General features: G+C 37.9%; 1 protein-coding gene across 1 annotated transcript; it reads left to right on the top strand.

Moving 5' to 3' along the window:
• The first annotated feature begins 453 nt into the window (after positions 1-453).
• LOC122047544 (MA3 DOMAIN-CONTAINING TRANSLATION REGULATORY FACTOR 1-like) lies at positions 454-10496 on the top strand. Its single transcript, XM_042608900.1, has 4 exons — positions 454-580; positions 649-889; positions 8263-8357; positions 8492-10496. The coding sequence occupies exons 2-4, from the start codon at positions 664-666 to the stop codon at positions 10265-10267; spliced, it is 2097 nt and encodes a 698-aa protein (XP_042464834.1). The 5' UTR covers positions 454-580; positions 649-663; the 3' UTR covers positions 10268-10496.
• Positions 10497-19439: the final 8943 nt, after the last annotated feature.

The raw sequence follows: 19439 nt of genomic DNA, 5'->3' as shown, positions 1-19439 counted from the left end.
TCCACTTAAGCAAATCAGTCAATGCAACAATGATCTCCATTACAATACTCTATATGAATCCACTCTTGGACTAGATTATCGTGGTTAACCAAATTAGTGAAAAGCAATCTAATTCAAGGAGTTCAGATTCTCTGTCCGAACTCCTGTGTCTTGTGTTCTCTTATCGATCGAATGATCATGGTATCCTCATGATGCACGTGATATCCTTGTGATGTGCATGGTATTCCTTGAGATATTATTTGACCGATCCAATCGATGAGCGGGACACAGAGGACATGAAAGTTTAGGACTGTGGATCCGAATTCTAATCCAAGGTCCAAGGGGTAGATTAGGTCAAAGCAAGTCCGGAATGGCTTGGGCTCCACCGCCCATGAGCTGTCCTGGCACAGTGGCGGTCTAGGTTTTTTTTTCCGTGTCAGCAGTGCACGCGACTCGCGTTCTAAACGGGCCGTTCCGGTCCGCGTCGTCCGCCTACTGTCTCGCCTATATTATATGCACCTCCTTCTCCTCCGCCTCTTCACAACTCGCCCATCTCAAGCAACCTTCAGTGAAGAGAACCCTATTTTCGTCTCTCGTTTCGGTAAGCTTCGATTTCTACTGTATTTGCTGTCGTAGTTGAGGATTTGACGCACATTTTGTCTTCTCCAGATCTCTCTGGGTCATATGGCGTCGCCGAAGGAGGAAGGATTCCTGACGGAGGAGCAGAGGGAAGTGATGAGGATAGCGGCTCAGAACGCTGAGATTGTTTCTCCGAGATCTTGGAGCTCTTTGCTGGCTCCGGAGATTAAGAGCAAGGCAGTCGGCGGTGGGAAAGGTTCGTCGGTTGGAGGTGGCGGTGCTAAGCACGTACGGCGCTCGCATTCGGGGAAAGCATTGCGGGCTAAAAAGGGTGAGTTATGGTGTTTTACCCGGTTAGAGGTTTCCTTGTTGAATATCTAGATTTGCATCGAAGCAGAGATCAGTAGAACCGTTTACTACATCTCTATATGATATATAGATCATTGGAGAGAGGGGAGGGTTTACAAATTAATTTTTGACGAAATGAAAATGACATGTGGTAGAATTGTAACCATAGAATATGAACATCGTAAAATTAATTTCTATGATGAATCATTACCACAGCCAAAGGGCATGGAGGGGAGGGCGTAGAATAAGTTAAGAAAATGAAAATGACATATGTGGTAAAATTGTAATCAGACATTATGACCCTCATTGAAATGTATACATTTGTCTCATAGACTATGGGGATAATTTCAGGACTGTAACTGGAGATACCATTGCAGTACAAAAGTTCTATACCAATGGGAGGGTGTAAAATTAATTAACGAAATGGAAATGTCATATGTGGTGAAATTGTAACCATAGAATACGATCGTAATTGAAATGTATACATTTGTCTTATGGACAATAGGGATAATGTACTGAGATATATTTTAGATCCTAGAGGGACTATTATTGTAGATTCCATTGCAGTACAAAAGTTCTACATATAAATGGGAAATAACCTACCTTTGAGTATGCTTTGAATCAATGACCTGATTATAACTAACCAATTAGGTTTTACAATGGAGCCTAGACATGTGAGTTTTTTTTTTCTTTAAAGCATATATTAATGTTTGAAATTCATGCAGCCCTTACCTTTGTTAGTTCAGTTTTCTTTCCGTATCTCTTTGGTATGAAAAACTTTTAATCTAGATGTGGCGTCTAAACTGATTGGAGTGGGACATATGTTTAGGTTCCGGAAAAATGTCTAGTCATTCCCTGTGGCAATCTTTTTTTCCGTCCTGTATACATCCATTTCCCTGTGTATCATTTATTCTTAGAAGCTTAAAGTGCTTAGGTTGCATATGATTCACATCAGTGGAATGGAATCAGAGTGATTCATTCTCCTTATGATTCTGATCCAATGTTTGAATGGAAATTTGAGGTGAATTGATTGATTCTAACAAATTACTTATTCCGTTCAACCCATTCCATACTTCAAGAGGTGGAAAACTTTGTCGCCTCGATCAAGTATGATATTTATTAATAAATTATCATTTAAAAACTAATGTGGGTTGGTGGACCGAGTGAATTGGATGATCAATTGAATAGGATGCACAGACAAGATGGGTTTTATTGATCTAGTTGGCTTGGGTGGCTAGGCTTGTTGGGTCAATTGTGCTGTTCAAGCCAATCAAGTTAAGTAAATAAACCGAGCTGATTAGGCTAGTTAGGATGGTTAAGCGAGGGAGGGGACTAGTTGAGATATTCGAGTCAAGCAAACTAGTTGTGATGAACAAGATGGGTGGGATATACAGTTTGAATTAGTCGTGTAGGCCTCACAGATAGGTTGTGCTTGCGATGGTTGAGTTAAGTAGGTTGAGTTAATCAGTCAGGTCGGTTAAGCTGCTTGGTAGATAGGTCAAACTAACTTAAGTTGGCTGAGTTAATCAGGTTGGATAGATTGGTGAATTGAATGAGCTAGACGTGTTAAGTGAACCAACCAAGTTGAGGATGGTATGTGGATCAACCAAATCAAATGTATAGAATAAATGGGATTGATTATACACTTCAAGACTAACGAAATGAACCATGCAAGTCAAATTGGCTAAAGAATTAAATGAATAAGAGGTTAAACATAGATTGAAGCATTTCACTAATTATGTCATTCTAGTATTGCTACCAAACAAAAGGATGAAATGGACCATTTTCCATTTTTGTTTCATTCTATTCCATCTGCATTCTCATTTTGATTCCATCTCATCTATACACACCAAATGCAATGTTAAAGTAATAAAGTTGAGAAGGTTTTCTGAGAAATTAAATCCTAGGCTCTAAAAAGATTCCGTAGCCTTTTATTTCTATGTAGTATGCAACTGACATTGAGTTATTGTATGTTTTTTATGTCATACATTTATTGAATTTGGATTTATTCTTTGATTAGTGCCGTATCACATATAGTGCAATTTACATTTAATATTTGGAAGAAAATTTTTGTTAATTGAAGCACTATTATATGTTGTGAATAATGTAATTGTGAATAAACCCATTTGTGATTAAGACTTTGGCTGGTGGAAATAAAATTCTAAGCAAGAGCCATGTTCTTTTGCATTTATTGCACCCGCAAAGTTGAGACACTTCTTACAGTATTTGCTCTTGGTCTTAGTCTTAACAGTACAAGGATGATTTGAGTCTTTTGCACAGATCATATATTCAGATATACATAATATTTCCTTCCATCTTGTGCGGATCTTTATCTAGAGAAGTAGATGTTTTCTTGAGAATTTTATAAATGGTGAGCTAGATATGTGGATCCTAATTTTGCATCAAATGAGTCGGAATATCTATAGATTAATTATTTATCCACATACTCCAGCATCTATCAGGCTGGCTCAACTTGGAGCAAACTATTAGTTTGGCTCATATCCCATATACCCAAACACAATGTATCTAAGTATCTCTATATTCATTCCAAATGAACTGTGCCCTTAATTTCCCTATTTCTTTGCCTCTTCTGGCACAACTATTGTTAAAAAATAGTAGGCTAGTCTCAGCAAACATTATTCAGTCAGTTACTAGTAGTAGGGAGCTCCATGATCTCTCTCTCTCTCCCCGTCGCTGTTGTCTATAACTTTACATCATCTTACATCCTCTCTAATCTTTGTTCCCAAGCCAAATCCTTTCTCTAATCTCTGTTCTTAAACTCACTACAGACAGCCTGTTAACTTTGTATTGATTAGTTCTTAAAAATTATAAGTTGCACTTTATCATTGCAGTTTATTTTAAATGATCCTTAATTTGGAAGGAAATATGCATCCGCATATAGTATCTATTCTATCAAGTTATCCAATTGCATACCAGGCTGTGTACCTATTTTAAAATCTTAGATAGAGTGGTGTCATTATTTACAGATTTGCATATCTATCCATACACTTCTTGTTATTCCATCAAGCTGAAACAAGTTATTATGAACTTGTCCATCAAATTCAGTACTATGCTAACTTCAGATAAATTATCTCAGTGTACAGTGTCCTTTTTCATTGGGACTGGAGATTTCTTTAATTAAAATTGAGTTTGTCCCATCTGAGAAGTCAGAGTCCATAAGTGCATATTGTACGTAAAATTTGTTATTTCACACTTTTCATCCTCAAGATATTGGTCATAGTATCCATGGGTAAGCCCATGTTGATGTATGGTGCTAGCACATGGTATTTCCTTACAAATTAGAAAAATCAGCCATCTTTCTATGCTACCATGATGATCGAGCATATTACATTTTCATTCACAAAAAAAAATAATAATAAAATAAAAAATAAATAAAATAAAATTGGAACTGCCACATTAATGGCCTCCTACAACGGCCCCACGTCGTATGGATGGAGGATCAACAGGAGTAGAGATGGTAAGCGCATGGCGGGGCTTTTGCAGGCGGTGAAACATAGGATCAACCCCTATCTTATTCAGACATAATATCATGCGCTTACCATTTGTACCAAGCCCTGGGGGCTACATTTTCATTCAAAAAAATTTGTTGAACTAGGTAACACTAAACTTGGGGTAGTCGGTCTAATCTCACGGAGGTTTCCCACCAACCACCAAGGTATATCGGGAAGCACTCGCGGTGGGCGGTCATCCCCCATTTGGAGGAAAAATCTTTGTAAATGCACCGTAGTTGGGGATCCAACCGCAAATGCTTAGGTGACAACTTGACGCCTTTCCGTTGCACCGTAGAGATAGAGTATGAGAAATGAGAGAATTAGGAATTAGAAAATTAAGGAGAAGATTGATAAAACTTTATATTTTTATTTCCTCAAAAGATAGGGGAAAAAGGAAAAAGTAAATTTCTAAAACGCCTCTCGTCTTTAAACCTTTGCATTTGCCTCTTTCTAGTTCGTACATGCGCATTGTAGATCTATATACTCAACTATTTAAGAAAAATATTATAAGGGGATTAAGGAAATCTAAATATTTCACTAAAAATGTGTGAGATATCCTTAGAGCAATTCTCCTATCATAATTCAAACAACCCTCTTCTTATGGCCTTGGAGTGGCAACAGAAGGAGAGTCAAAAGGGTAGAACAAATCAAGGTGGTTTTGGTACTAGACTGGAATGATACAGTTTTGGTATCGTATCGTGTTATGCCGATAAGGTTTTGATATTTTTTTATTTATATATAGTAATTATTAGATAAATATGTTTATGATGTATAATTTAAAAAAAATTGTATATTGATTTTATAAGTTATCCATTATTGAACAATTTAATATTGTTAGAAAAAAATTAAATATAGTTTTCTTTAAAGAAAATTGATTTATTAATAACTCGCGATAAAATTGACACATCATAATATGTTACGTTACTAATACCAAAAGTAGTGGTGTTAATCATATATAAGCATTGATTCTCCAGATTAAATAATCATAATTATATAAATTAATACAAAGATATTATTTTATATATAATAATTATATAATTTAATTAATGATTAATTTAAATAATATATATTTAAAATTGTAAAAAATATCAGAATATCAATTAAATAGTAAAGAATAAATAAAAAAAACTTTCAAAATATAAATTTGATTTTTTAGATTTTTTTTATATAATTTTTAAATAAAATTTAAAACAGTAAAAAAATTCAGATTATTAATTAATAAAATTTATTATTATTTTTTAAAATTTTAAATATATTTTTATAAATTTTATTGTGATAATTTAATTAGGGTTCATGAAAGCCTCTTCGAAGTATCACAATTAATTAAATCTAATTTTCATCGAGGAATAGGAGCATCGCGCACGTGGATCACCCTCTGATGGCATGCTGCCTGCGGCGCCAGAGGCATCCCATGATGCCGTCGGTGCCACTAGAAGCATCGTGGGACGCTTTTGACGGCATTGAAAGCGTCTTGCGATGCTTCCAATGCCACTATAAATGTGGTATGCCAACGACACACCTTTTGGTATGCAACATGCATGCGTGATGCACGCGAAATCGTTCATTGCGTGGTGCTGGTTTCGCTCCGTTGAAGGAATGGTAAAAATCATCTGTGCTGCCTAGCACAGAATGATATTTCAGTCATAAGTGAAATGAAAAAAGGGTGAAGTACAATTGCAAAATAACTAACCAAATACATACAAATTTCAAATTGCAGTGTGTATCATGAAAGCATATTGCACAAGCATCTTAACATCCCAATATTAACTTCTAAATTGCAAACAAACAAGACTGTTGAACCCATCCATGGGTGTTACTAATGCTATTCTACATTGCAATAGAGAGTGATACCTCGTGCACTTCCACAAGGAGACATTCTGCTACTTCCGCAAGGAAGAGAGGGGAGAAAGGGGGCTGCCAGAGATGAGGTTGTGGGCGGGTCAGAACTGCAATAGGAGGTAGTGACAGACAGATTACTCGCTTGAACCAAACTAATTTGAACCAATATAACTAAGACAATCAAATGAACTCCAAAATTGAATTAGGTCCAAACCTAAAATGAATCAAACTTATTCTCAACCGGCACAACCCTCAATCGGCCAATCCAACTCCAATTTGAACCCAAATTGAATCCTAAAAACCACTAAATTCTGCATACATTTGCTTTAATTCAGTCTAATTTTAATTTCTACTAATGGTGTCAAATGAATTCTTTTAATGCCTCAATCAAATCTCAGATTATAACATGAGATGTCTTAGTTTGTGTTTATTTCTAATTATATAGAATCAACATACTGAGAAATGTACTGTTATTTGACTTATAAATGATAAATCTTAAATAAGAGAAGGTTGAAAATAAAACAACCATAACTTTTTTCCAATAAGTTGGAAATGGCACTAGGGATAAGTTTTCTTGGGTACTTGTGAGTCTGTGACTACTTGACTCGACTCAACTCGTTTAATTGGGATAGCATGTTGATTGAATTGGTCGGGTATTAGTTTTTAAAAAGTAATAGATTGTGATGAGCATCAGATGAGTTAGGATTTAAAGGCTCAAGTACTCAAATAAACTAAAATCCTTAATGTCTCATTTCTCTTTGTTGCATGTTAGAACCAAGTGAATTTGTTGGCTACCTTGGCTATTTATGTTCACATTATGAGAATAGTATGAATATAATAATCCATACATATTTGCGCATAGCGTCCTATATATATGGGTGTGTATGCAAATTTTGCATGTATCCTACCCTCTGCCATTCTTAGATAAATGGTTCATATTTTCTTTGCGGTGTTAGAAATATAAATATTATTTGTATTTTGTTAATCCTTGTGTGATTAGTGTTATTATTATTTTTTTAAATTTTTAGTAGATATTAACACCATCCTCTGGAGTTAGCCTTAACTTGATTTTTCTTAATAAAATTTAAATTTTGTTGGATCAATATAGTGAATGTTAAATAATTTCTTGATATTGATTGCATATGCACCCACATAATGCATATGCCTTATGTGGTAACTTGAACAAATGTCGTATAGCTTGCCAGATATTTGACCTCAAAAATCTGTAAGCTTGAATTTTGACAAAATTACTTTCAATTGTAACTAGATTCAAATTCTAAGTTACTACACTAAAGGAAACGAGAATGCATGGGCTAACCTGAATATTCTTGTTTGTCAAAGAACAAACATCTTAATTCAGAAGAGTAATAATAACCTGAACTTACTACACTAATCTGTGGTTTTAGGAGTCTATTATATACTTTCTTAAAATGGTTTCAGTATTATAAAACGTTTAGCGTATACTTAAATTTGTACATGGTGGCTAGTGGTTTGTTTATTACTAGTTGTTCTCATTATTTTCCTTTCATTTGGAATAATGATGCTATATTCTTTATAATCCAGCCATTATACATTCAGATTTGAGCTTCAAAAACAATACATATCTGTTTCTTGTTTTAAATCCTAATTTCTACCAAAATGACGGCCTATGAAATTCATTACTTCTTATCTTTACTTAGATGTCATATTTTCGTTATATAGAGACTGATAATAATTTCTGAAGAGCAGGAGTATAGGATTGAAAATACATTGGATTAAATGTGATTTCTCTCTCACTTTGGATCAATATAAAGTTTAGGTATAACAATGATTAATGCTTCTTTGCAAGGTTTCTGTCATTTCACTAATTTTTTTCATGTTTTTTTTTCTAAATATGTTACCATCCAAATCACTACAAAAATCTGTTTAGGTAGGTTAATTCTCCTTTGTAAATTTATTTTGTTGTAGTGTAGCATATCTCTACACATATATTGGTTTATGCACACTGATCTTAGTTTTCTTTTAGATGGTGCTGGTGGTAAAGGAACATGGGGAAAACTCCTTGATACTGAAACAGATTCATGTCTTGACCGAAATGATCCAAACTATGAGAGTGAAGAGGTATGATCCTCTTGATGACCCTTGCACAGATGCATACACAAGCATTCGGTGGATAAAAAGTCCTTTTTGTCGGCTATTATTGTTTATTTTGTTGGATTACATAGACAAATAAATGCTATTGCTGCGAATTTCAGGAACTGTATGAGCTAGTGGCAGCTACGGTTTCAGACCCTGTAGATAACTACAAGAAATCTGTGGTGACAATCATCGAGGAATACTTCAACACAGGTGATGTGCAATTGGCTGCTACTGATCTTAGAGAGCTTGGTTCTGATAAGTACCATCATTTCTTTGTGAAGAAGCTCATTTCTATGGCAATGGATCGGCATGACAAAGAGAAAGAAATGGCATCTGTTTTATTGTCCTCTCTTTATGCTGATGTGACGAGCCCAGCACAGATTAGCCAAGGGTTTGTCATGCTACTAGACTCTGTCGACGATTTGACTGTGGATATCCCAGATGCAGTTGACGTCCTAGCTTTGTTTGTTGCTCGCGCTGTTGTTGATGACATCTTACCTCCTGCCTTCCTCACCAGGGTAAAGAGATCACTCAATGAATCCTCTAAAGCTTTTCAGGTTATACAAATCGCTGAAAAGAGCTACCTTTCAGCTCCCCACCATGCAGAATTAGTTGAACAACGATGGGGTGGTACCATTCACATTACTGTTGAAGAGGTTAAGAAGAAGATCACAGATCTGTTGAGGGAATATATTGAGAGTGGAGACACAACAGAGGCTTGCAGGTGCATCAGGGAGCTTGGGGTTTCTTTCTTTCATCATGAGGTTGTGAAAAGGGCTCTAATTTTGGCGATGGAGATTCAAACATCAGAGCCTTCTATATTAATTCTATTAAAAGAAGCAGCAGAAGAGTGTCTGATCAGTACTAGTCAAATGGTCAAAGGATTCTCAAGGCTTGCCGATAGCCTTGATGACCTTTCACTTGATATTCCAACTGCTAAGTCTTTGTTCGAAGTGATAGTGTCTAAAGCAATCTCTGAGGGATGGCTGGACCCTTCCTTTCTCAAGTCTAAGGATGTGTTTGAGGATTGCACTGATGAAGAACATATGAAATTAAAACGGTACAAGGAAGAAATTGTTACAACAATTCATGAATATTTTCTATCAGGTGACGAATCTGACCTAACTCAAAGTCTTCGGGACCTTGCTGCTCCAGATTACAATCCTATTTTTATCAAAAAACTGATCACTCTGTCGATGGAAAGGAAAAACAGGGAAAGAGAGATGGCTTCTGTTCTGCTCTCCACACTAAGTATGGGGATGTTTTCAAGAGACGATATTGTTAAAGGTTTCATAATGCTTCTGGAGTCAGCTGAGGATACTGCACTTGATATCTTGGATGCCTCTAACGAGTTGGCTCTTTTTCTTGCTCGAGCTGTGATTGATGATGTGTTAGCACCCTTGAACTTGGAAGAGATTAGCAACAAGCTCCCTCCCAATTGCAGTGGAAGTGAGACTGTTCATATGGCTCGTTCTCTTATTTCCGCACGGTATGCTGGTGAGAGGCTTCTGAGGTGCTGGGGTGGTGGTACTGGCTTGGCAGTGGAAGACGCAAAGGATAAGATAACGAAGCTTCTGGAGGAGTATGAAAGCGGAGGCGATGTAGGGGAAGCATGCCAATGTATCCGTGACTTGGGGATGCCTTTTTTCAATCATGAAGTGGTTAAGAAGGCTTTGATTATGGCCATGGAGAAGAAGAGTGACAGAGTCTTAGACTTCTTGCAAGAATGCTTCTGCGAGGGGTTGATCACAACCAATCAAATGACAAAAGGGTTCTCTAGAGTTAAGGACGGGCTGGATGATTTAGCCCTCGATATACCCAATGCACAGGCAAAGTTGCAAACATACCTAGACCATGCCAAAAAACAGGGCTGGTTGCTGATGTCTTTCTAACAGTGACGTTACGCTCCAAATCTCAGCAGAGTTGAAGACATGCCAAAAAGCAGGGTTGTGTTGTTTCTTCTGTGGGACATGGCACATTGGTAGGATAGACCTTTGATGTAGCTGGTGGCTTTTCGATGTATTTTGGCATCCATGTCAGGTCAGAAAATAGCTACTCTAAAACGCACTTTCTGGGTCTTTGTTTTTTTTTTAAATGCAATGCAGAGGACTAGTTAGGAAAGGAGAACCCACATCTGCTTTGTGATCTCGAGTAAGTTCATTGATGATGGCATAACACTAGAATGCAGGTTTAGTCGTCGAAATTATCATCATGTATTTTGAAGTACTCTTCACCTTTCCTTTCAACTATACTCAATCTTAGGCTCGGTTTTTACACAATATATTTTTGAGAGACCTGGAATTCCCTTTAGATGCTTAGCTAGGTTCCCCGGCGAGGGAGATAAGATAATATCAGCCTTTAACCAATTGACCAAAGGTTGGACATTCAAAACATCACACTTTGATAATTATCAAAGAGCATATTAATTTATTTGGTCTTTCAATTCTACCCTTTATGTTAATTGCATGCAACGTTAACTTCTCTCATTCCCTCTCTCTCCATCCCTAACTCTCCATTTCTGGAAAACAAATCTCTCTATTCTTTTCTCTCATCTATTAATTTTTATTTAACTTGAATTTATTTATTTTAAAATTTTTGGACCACTATCAAGGAAGATCGAAAATAATAATAAATGATGTATTTGAACTTTTTATAATTTTAAAAATTAATAAGACTTAAAATAGGTGTAATATGAATTTTTTAGGTCGATTAATAAGTTTTGATCATTTTAATTAAAATTCATTTATCAATTTAAAGATCTCATATTTTATATATTTTAGAATTGTGTAATATGAGCTCTCTAGTAGTGATACTGAGGTTTTAAAAAAACTATTTTTTTTTTCTTTGGCTCTTATATGAAAGCATACAAAGATGGTCCTGAGAGCATAGAGCATATGACGATCACATTGGGTTTGATTGGGGATATCAGGTCCAGCATATAAAAAGAAAAAAAAATGAAAGAAAGATTTATTTTTAGAAAAGTTGAAAATAACAATGAATGTTATTCTTAAAACCTTAAAAATCTATAGGACCTCAAATGTGATTAGCCTTTTGCTCTTCTCTAAACTAGCTTTACAAGGAGAAGAACCAGTATGCGATGAGCTCCACGTGTTTATGTACCCAACTAGTCGGCAAGTTTCAATGCTTTGTCGGTGCTTGTTGTCAATATTTTTTTTTTAATTCAAGTATTTAAATTTTAATTTTAGAGGTGGCCATCGGATCGAAATTTATCACCGCACCGTTGTTGCCAAAAGCACAGTCATATTTCCTAGTTCTTCAAAATTAGAGTTTATTTTTTTTTTTTTGGGTGAAGAAGAAATATTGAAAGAGAGAAAGTAAATAGATGAGAAATGATAGGATATTATTTTTCTTATAGGAAAGGGAATTTAATCATTATTCCTTTGTTGGGACAAAGGATTATTATTGTTTACTTTATTTTTTAAAAACTTAAAACAAATAAAAAATACAATAATATAATTGTAAAAAAGGAAAATTTTCTGAATATTTAAAGAAATATCAGTCTGGCAACTGATTTCCTATCTTATGAGATAAAAAGAGAAATATTCCTGTTTACTTGGAGGGGCTACCATGATGCCTCACTCACAGCCGTAAGGTGACCGGATCTCGCTTTCCATAATAGAGCCTCGCTCGTGAGTCGTGGCCACGAGGCTGCAGGGCCTCTTTTGCGAACCGTGAGATTCGAATTTATGTTTTTTTTTTTTCCTTAGAGGTTTTATTTTTCAATTTTAATTTCTTTCTTTTTAATTTCTCTCGAATTTAAGGCATATTAATTTATACAGTCCAATAAGATCTCATTAAAAAGTTAAACACCTCCTCTTCCTCACCCTGTCATGAATCTTAATCTTACCCTACGAAGGTTCATTAATATAATATGTATTATCTTATTTAGAAAGAAAGTAAGGATAATGAAGATTAAATATATAAAGTTATAAAATAACTCTCACTTTTATTAAAGACTTACACGTTCAAGAACCTAGTACATCTTACATATATTTATTAGTTAAGACTTACACATTCAAATATTTGTAACTCATTTGTTAAAGTCGGTATCGTCGTCGATGTCGGCATCGAATTCGGTGTCAATGTCAAAGTCAACATCAGCACCGACACTGGCATCGAAGTTGGCGTCGAAGTCGGTGTCAACGTCAAAGTCAGTGTTGGCGTCAACATTGATGTCGACAAAGTGTGAGTGTCTGACGGTGCGAGTATTTTTCGGCACGACGCAAAAAATATGACAATAATTTTTTGAATTAATATAATAAAATAGAGATAAAATTGTAATACATTTTTTTTTATTCCCCTTACACTTCCTTACACATGAAATCAGGATGTAAGAAATTCTTTTATTTAATGGTAAGTGATCCGGTGATAAGGGTCCACCTCTCAGAGGGTGATAAGGGTCCACCCCTCAAAGGGTCATGACCACGGTGGAAGTCAAAGTCTAAGCGGTCGACGTCCATATGTCGCTAGCTGATCGGACAACTCACTCGCTTGACCGGGACAAAGAAGTACTGATTAGATATCACCACAGCTCGGCCAGGCACCAAGCTTCCGACGCTCAAAACAAGACATGCGTTGAACGATCAGCTCACTCAGACTTATATCGAACCTCGAAACCGGTGAAAAAGGATCACAGCACAATAACGGAGCTCTGATAGTGGAATGTTGGCCGAGCAGCCACTACGCTCGGCGCCCAAAGGGCTAGACCACCCGAACGGCTAAGGGTTGGCCGAGCGGTTGTCCCGCTCGACCCACTAACAGATAAAAAGAGGATCAGTCGACATCCTCGTAGGAATTCGTACTACCGACAGATGGCATGGTTGACTGCATGGACGGGTAGAGGATCATACGACAGAAGCTTCCACTCTCATGTCAGAGATATGCTTGTGCCATTGAGGTATGGTGTCAGATACACTTTCCTGACATGTCTTTTCAAGGTAAGCTTTGAGAAGCGTGCGTGCCTCGAGGAGCGTGCACGTGAGCCTTCGAAGCCCTATATAAAGGGTCCCAAACTTCAACGGAGGTATGCATACTTTACTATAGTTACTGTTACTCTGTTTCTCTGCTTCCTCGATTATACATCGTCGGAGACTGACTTGAGCGTCGGAGGGCCATCGCCGGGGAACCCCTCCCTGGCTCGGCACTGACGCGGCTGTGGTTGCAGGTCTCTCTGACTCAAAGTCCACCAACATTCAACAGGAGCGCCACGTCCCCCAGCATCCATAACCTTGACTCTCGGACAGGATTAAATTTGGCGTCGTTTGTGGGAACGCACCTGCATCCGAGCCAAGAAGATGGAAGAAGTTGAACGACTTAACACCATGACACTCACTCAAGAAGAGCTCGAGCAACCAAAATAGTCGAGCAGCAACAGCAAAAGGTACTAGCTGATCGACTGGCGCAGCAGGCAACATCGACATCCGGAGGCCGAGCGGCGCAGGAGGACCGGCCGGAACAGCTCTCCATCTAGGGACAAAATAGAGGGCCGACCAACACGCAAGGAGAAGCACCCCTCGTGCCGATACCGTTCCATTGGGCTCTGTTCCAGACGCCCTTGGAAATCGCACAGGTGAATCAAGAGCATGGGTCTTCTTCGGACGAAGTGTCCGTTCGGGATGCCCGGAAGGGCAAAGCGCCGTGAGGCGACGCGCCCCCCGAGCGGATCAATCACCAGTTCTTTGAAGCAATCTTGCAAGACCCGTTGTCGAGATACTATGCTCTGCTGACGATCGGGGAGTACAATGGATCGACCGATCCGGACGATCATTTGGGCAAGTTCGATAACGCAGCTACACTTCACCAATACACAGATGGGGTGAAGTGTCGGGTCTTCCTCACCACGCTCTCCGGCTCGGCGCAACGTTGGTTCAGAAGGTTGTCGGGCGGATCGATATGAAGCTTCAAGGATTTCCGAATGGCTTTCCTATACCACTTCGCGAGTAGTAGGCGCTACCAAAAAATGAGCGTCAGCTTATTTTCCCTGAAGCAAGAGCCGAGAGAGACCCTTCGAGTGTACATCCAGCGCTTCAACCAGGTAGCAATGAATATCCCCTCGGTCTCATCTGAGACCATGATGAACGCCTTTACGCAGGGGCTCGTCGAGGGAGACTTCTTCTAGTCGCTCATCAAGAAGCTGCCTCGCGACTACGACCACATGCTTAAGAAGGCTAATTAGTGTATAAATGTGAAGGAGACCCAGGCAACAAGAAGGAAAGAGGCACCAGCCGACCCTGCGGTGCCGACCGAACGACAACCGTCGAACAACCACTAACCGCCGAAGGGGCCGAGAGCTGAAGGCCGACCGCACCAGGAAACGAGGGTGCATATTGTGCAGCATGTGGCTTCAGACTGGCCAAAGGCACCGAAGGGCAAGGTATCGACCCATGTTCTGTTCCTTCCACCAGTCGGCGTCGCACAACACACGCGATTGCTGTGCTCTGACATTAGTCACCAGACCGGCCCCAAGAGGCTACCATCGACGATCTCCTTCTCCCGATCGACGACATGGGCATCAATCCACGAGGCGGCGGGAAGATGCAAGAAGATCACCCGAGCGACAACAGCAACATCTGCGAAGGGGAAGCATTGACCCTTCCCGAGTCGCGCACGAGCGAAGCAGGCCATCACCTATCAGAGGCTAATGAACAAAGTATTTCGATGGCAGATCGGTCGCAACATGGAAGTATATGTCGACGACCTATTAATTAAATCCCTCCGAGCAGCTGACCTATGTGTAGATATCAAGAAGAAATGCCAGACACTCAGAACGTACGGGATCAAACTGAATCCTAACAAGTGCTTGTTCGGCGTGAAGAGATAACCCGACGACTATATGAGGGAGAGATAACCGTCTACATGGGCAATGCTACGAAAGTGACAGCTGTTGCATTGGGAGACGTCTACTTATCATTTGATAGGAATAGAAGTTTGATTTTGAGAAATTATCTTTATGTACCAACTTTTAGAAAGAATTTAATTTTAGTTTCTAAACTGTTTGTGGATGGATATTCTGTTTCTTTTGATGATAAAATAGTTATCAAGAATAATAGGGTTATTATCTATTCTGGTACACTAGTAGGCAATTTGTATACTCTAAATCCAATTTCTTCTACAAAACAACAAATGGAAATTAATAGCACATCTTCTAATTCTAATAAGAGAAAGAAATCTTCGAAAATAAATCAAACATATCTTTGACATCTAAGGCTTGGTCATATTAACTTAAATAGGATTCAAAGACTAATAGCCGATGGACTCTTGGGTTCATTAGTGTTGGAAAACTTTTCAACTTGCGAATCTTGGAAGGTAAAATGATTAAGAGACCTTTTAAGGCCAAGGGGTATAGAGCCAAAGATATGTTAGAACTGGTTCATTCTGATTTGTGTGGTCCTATGTCTATCCAGGCAAGAGGTGGGTTCGAATATTTTGTCTCTTTTATAGATGACTATTCGAGATATTAGTACATTTACTTGATGTGCCGCAAGTCTGAATGCTTTGATAAGTTCAAAGAGTACAAGGCTGATGTGGAGAAACGCCATGGTAAAAGTATTAAGACACTACAGTCTGATCGTGGTGGCGAATACCTCTTTAGAGAGTTTAGGAATTACTTATCAGAGACCGGGATTCAATCCCAATTGTCTGCACCTGGTACACCCCAACAGAATAGTGTGGCAGAACTAAGGAATATGACTCTTATAGAAACGGTTAGATCGATGATGAGTTATTCAGAATTATCAAATTCGTTTTGGGGATATGCTCTGGAAACAACAGTGTACATTCTGAATATGATACCTTCTAAATCAGTACCCTTTACTCCCATAGAATTGTGGAATAAGCGTAAGCCTAGTCTGAGTCATATTCGGATATGGGGTTGTCCAGAAGTTTACCTGTTTGTAGGATATCCTAAGGGAACGAAAGATCGTTTGTTTTATAATCTTAAAAATCAAAAGATCATTGTTAGCACCAATGCTCGATTTTTAGAGAAAGATTATGTAATAAACCATAAGGCCATAAGTGAGATTATTTTAGAAGAAATGCGAGAGGACACACCTACTTTAGTACCAACAGTGCAAGATGAAATATCATAAAAAACTGCAACACGTATCACAAATGAGACACAACTACAGACAGTACCTTGTCGTATTAGGAGGGTTGTTAGGCAACCTGAAAGATTCATGTTTTTGGGAGAGTCGTCGGACTTGATCCCATGTAAATATGAAACTGATCCCAGAACATATGACGAAGTACTCTAAGATAAAGATGCAGTATCTTGGCAAAGAGAAATGAATTCAGAGATAGAATTTATGTATTCTAACAAAGTCTGGGAGCTAGTAGAACCATCAAATAGTGTAAAAGCTATTGGATGTAAATGGATCTACAAAAGGAAAAGAGGGATAGATGGGAAGGTGAAAACCTTCAGAGCAAGGCTTGTTGCGAAGGAGTATACTCAGAAAGAGGGAATCGATTATGAGGAAACTTTTTCGCCAGTGGTCATGCTTAAGTCTATCCAGATACTCTTATCTATTGCCGCTCTTATGGATTATGAGGTTTGGCAAATGGATGTCAAGACAGCTTTCCTTAACGGAAGTCTTGAAGAAAACATCCATATGAAGCAACTAGAGGGGTTCATAGCAAAGGGCAAAAAACATTTAGTTTATAAACTCAATCGGTCGATTTATGGACTGAAGCAAACTTAAAGGTCTTGGAACATCCGGTTTAATGAAGTAATCCAGTCATATGGATTTATTCAGTGTCCGAATGAGTCTTGCGTATACAAGAAGTGTGATGGAAACGTGGTGATATTTCTTGTACTATACGTAGATGACATTTTTGATAGTTGAAAACAATATCAAAGTGTTGTCAGAAGTAAGGGTATGGTTGTCCAAGCAATTCGATATGAAGGACTTGGGTGAATGTGCACATATTTTCGGGATCAAAGTAATAAGGGATCACAAGAAAAGAATGTTGTGCTTATCCCGAGCTTCATATATCGATAATATCCTAGCTCATTTTAACATGCAAAACTCTATGAAAGGTTTTTGTACATTTTGGGCATGGAGTATATTTATCTAAAGAGATGTCTCCGAAGACATCAAAATAGATAGAAGAAATGAAGGCAGTTCCTTATGCTTCAGCTATAGGAAACCTAATGTATGCTATGCACGAGACCAGATATCTATTTTTCTATGGCCATGGTTAGCAGATATCAAAGTAACCCAAGACCGGGACTCTGAACTATCGTAAAATATATATTAAAGTACCTTAGAGGAACTAGAGATTATATGCTAATTTACAAGGCAGATGATTTGCTCCCTATGAGATAAACGGATTTTGACTTCCAATCAGATAGGGACAATAGTAAGTCGACCTCGAGGTTTTGTGTTTACTTTAGGAGGTAAAACCATAACAATGGAGGAGTGATAAGCATAGATATTTTTCGAACTCCACCATGGAAACTGAGTATGTGGCAGCCTCTAAGGCAGCCATAGAAGTTGTATGGCTCAAAAACTTCATGATGGACTTAGATGTGATTCCTGATTTGCCTAAAACTTATTACAGTGTAATAAGTGGTGCAGTAGCAAACTCGAAGGAACCACGAGCCCATAAGGCAAGTAAACACATAGAGCACAAGTACCACCCAATACAAGACATCGTATAACGAGGAGAAGTTGTTGTCGCCTAGATTGCATCAGATGATAACCTGGGAGATCCTTTCACTAAGACCCTTAAGGCAAGAGCTTTTGATGGGCATGTTGAAGGGTTGGGAATCAGATGTATGACAGGGTATATAGCAGCATAGTCTTTTAGTATAAGTGCGAGATTGTTAGAGTGTATACTAAAAGCCTAGCTTTTTGTAAACATTTATTTTGAAATAAAGAATCACATTGGTCAAATGTCTACATTTATATGCAAAGTGTAGTTGTTCAATTAATTTATATTGTAGATAACATGGTGTATGGTATCACACACAGAATATCATGTTATCAGTTCCTTATAAGTTATAAAAAGTAGCTCACGACTAAGATGGAAAGAAACAAACCATTAAAATAGTCGTAGTGTAATTTGGTATTAGTTTATCTTAACTATAAAATTACACTAGTATACTCTGAGTGTATTGAGCAGGACCATTTGAGGTAGTTTCTTTTTATACTGACTATATAAAAGAACAATACTTCTGTTATTATGGAAGTGTATTACTCTTAATCATGATATAATAACAAACACATATACTTAATACTTATTTCTTTAATTTATCAAATGGTGTGATTTAGCTTGTTAAATCAATAAACCTGATAAGTTAGGAAATGATATTATTTATATGGTGTGTTGTAGATTATATAATGAAACTGTGTCCTAATAATCTAGGTTGATGATGTCCCCTTGAGGAGCTCATAAGGATTGTCATGTAAACCCTGCAGGTGGACTTAGTCCAACATGATCATAAGGTTGAGTGGTACTACTCTTGAAGCTAGATATTAATTAAGTGAGTTGTTAGAAACTCATTTAATTAGTGGTCATTCTATATCTTAAACACAGGGAGACTAACACACTCATGATAAGAAGGAGCTCATATAGTAATATAAGATTGATGCGGTAGTTCAATAATAACTCTTTAGTGGAATGAGATATTATTGATGAACTCGAGTTGGGTGTTCGGGGCGAACACGGGAAGCTCAAGTTCATCGGAAGACCAAAATCAATTTCTCTTCTTGGTCTCTGTCATAGCCTCTTATTTATAAAGTTTTATACCCACCTTCTTACTCATCCTTAGGTGGCTGGCCAAGCCAAGCTTGGAGCCCAAGCAAGAGCCGACTAAGATAAAGCTTGGATGGATTGAGGTGTGGTCGGCTCTAGCTTGGAGCCCAAGCTTACGTGGCCGACCACATAAAAAATAAAAGGAGTTTATTTTAAAATATTTCCTTATGTGGAAGACATGGTTTAAAAAGAGAATTTAAAATTTAAATCTTTTCTTTTATAGCTTTCTACAAAAGATTAAGAGAAAAGTTTGATATCTTTCCTTATTTGTAGTTAAAAGGAATATTT

The sequence above is a fragment of the Zingiber officinale genome, chromosome 2B (assembly GCF_018446385.1).
Source record: "Zingiber officinale cultivar Zhangliang chromosome 2B, Zo_v1.1, whole genome shotgun sequence".
Taxonomy (NCBI): domain Eukaryota; kingdom Viridiplantae; phylum Streptophyta; class Magnoliopsida; order Zingiberales; family Zingiberaceae; genus Zingiber; species Zingiber officinale.
Note: the sequence above shows the minus strand (reverse complement) of the source record. Positions and strands in the feature narration are given on the sequence as shown.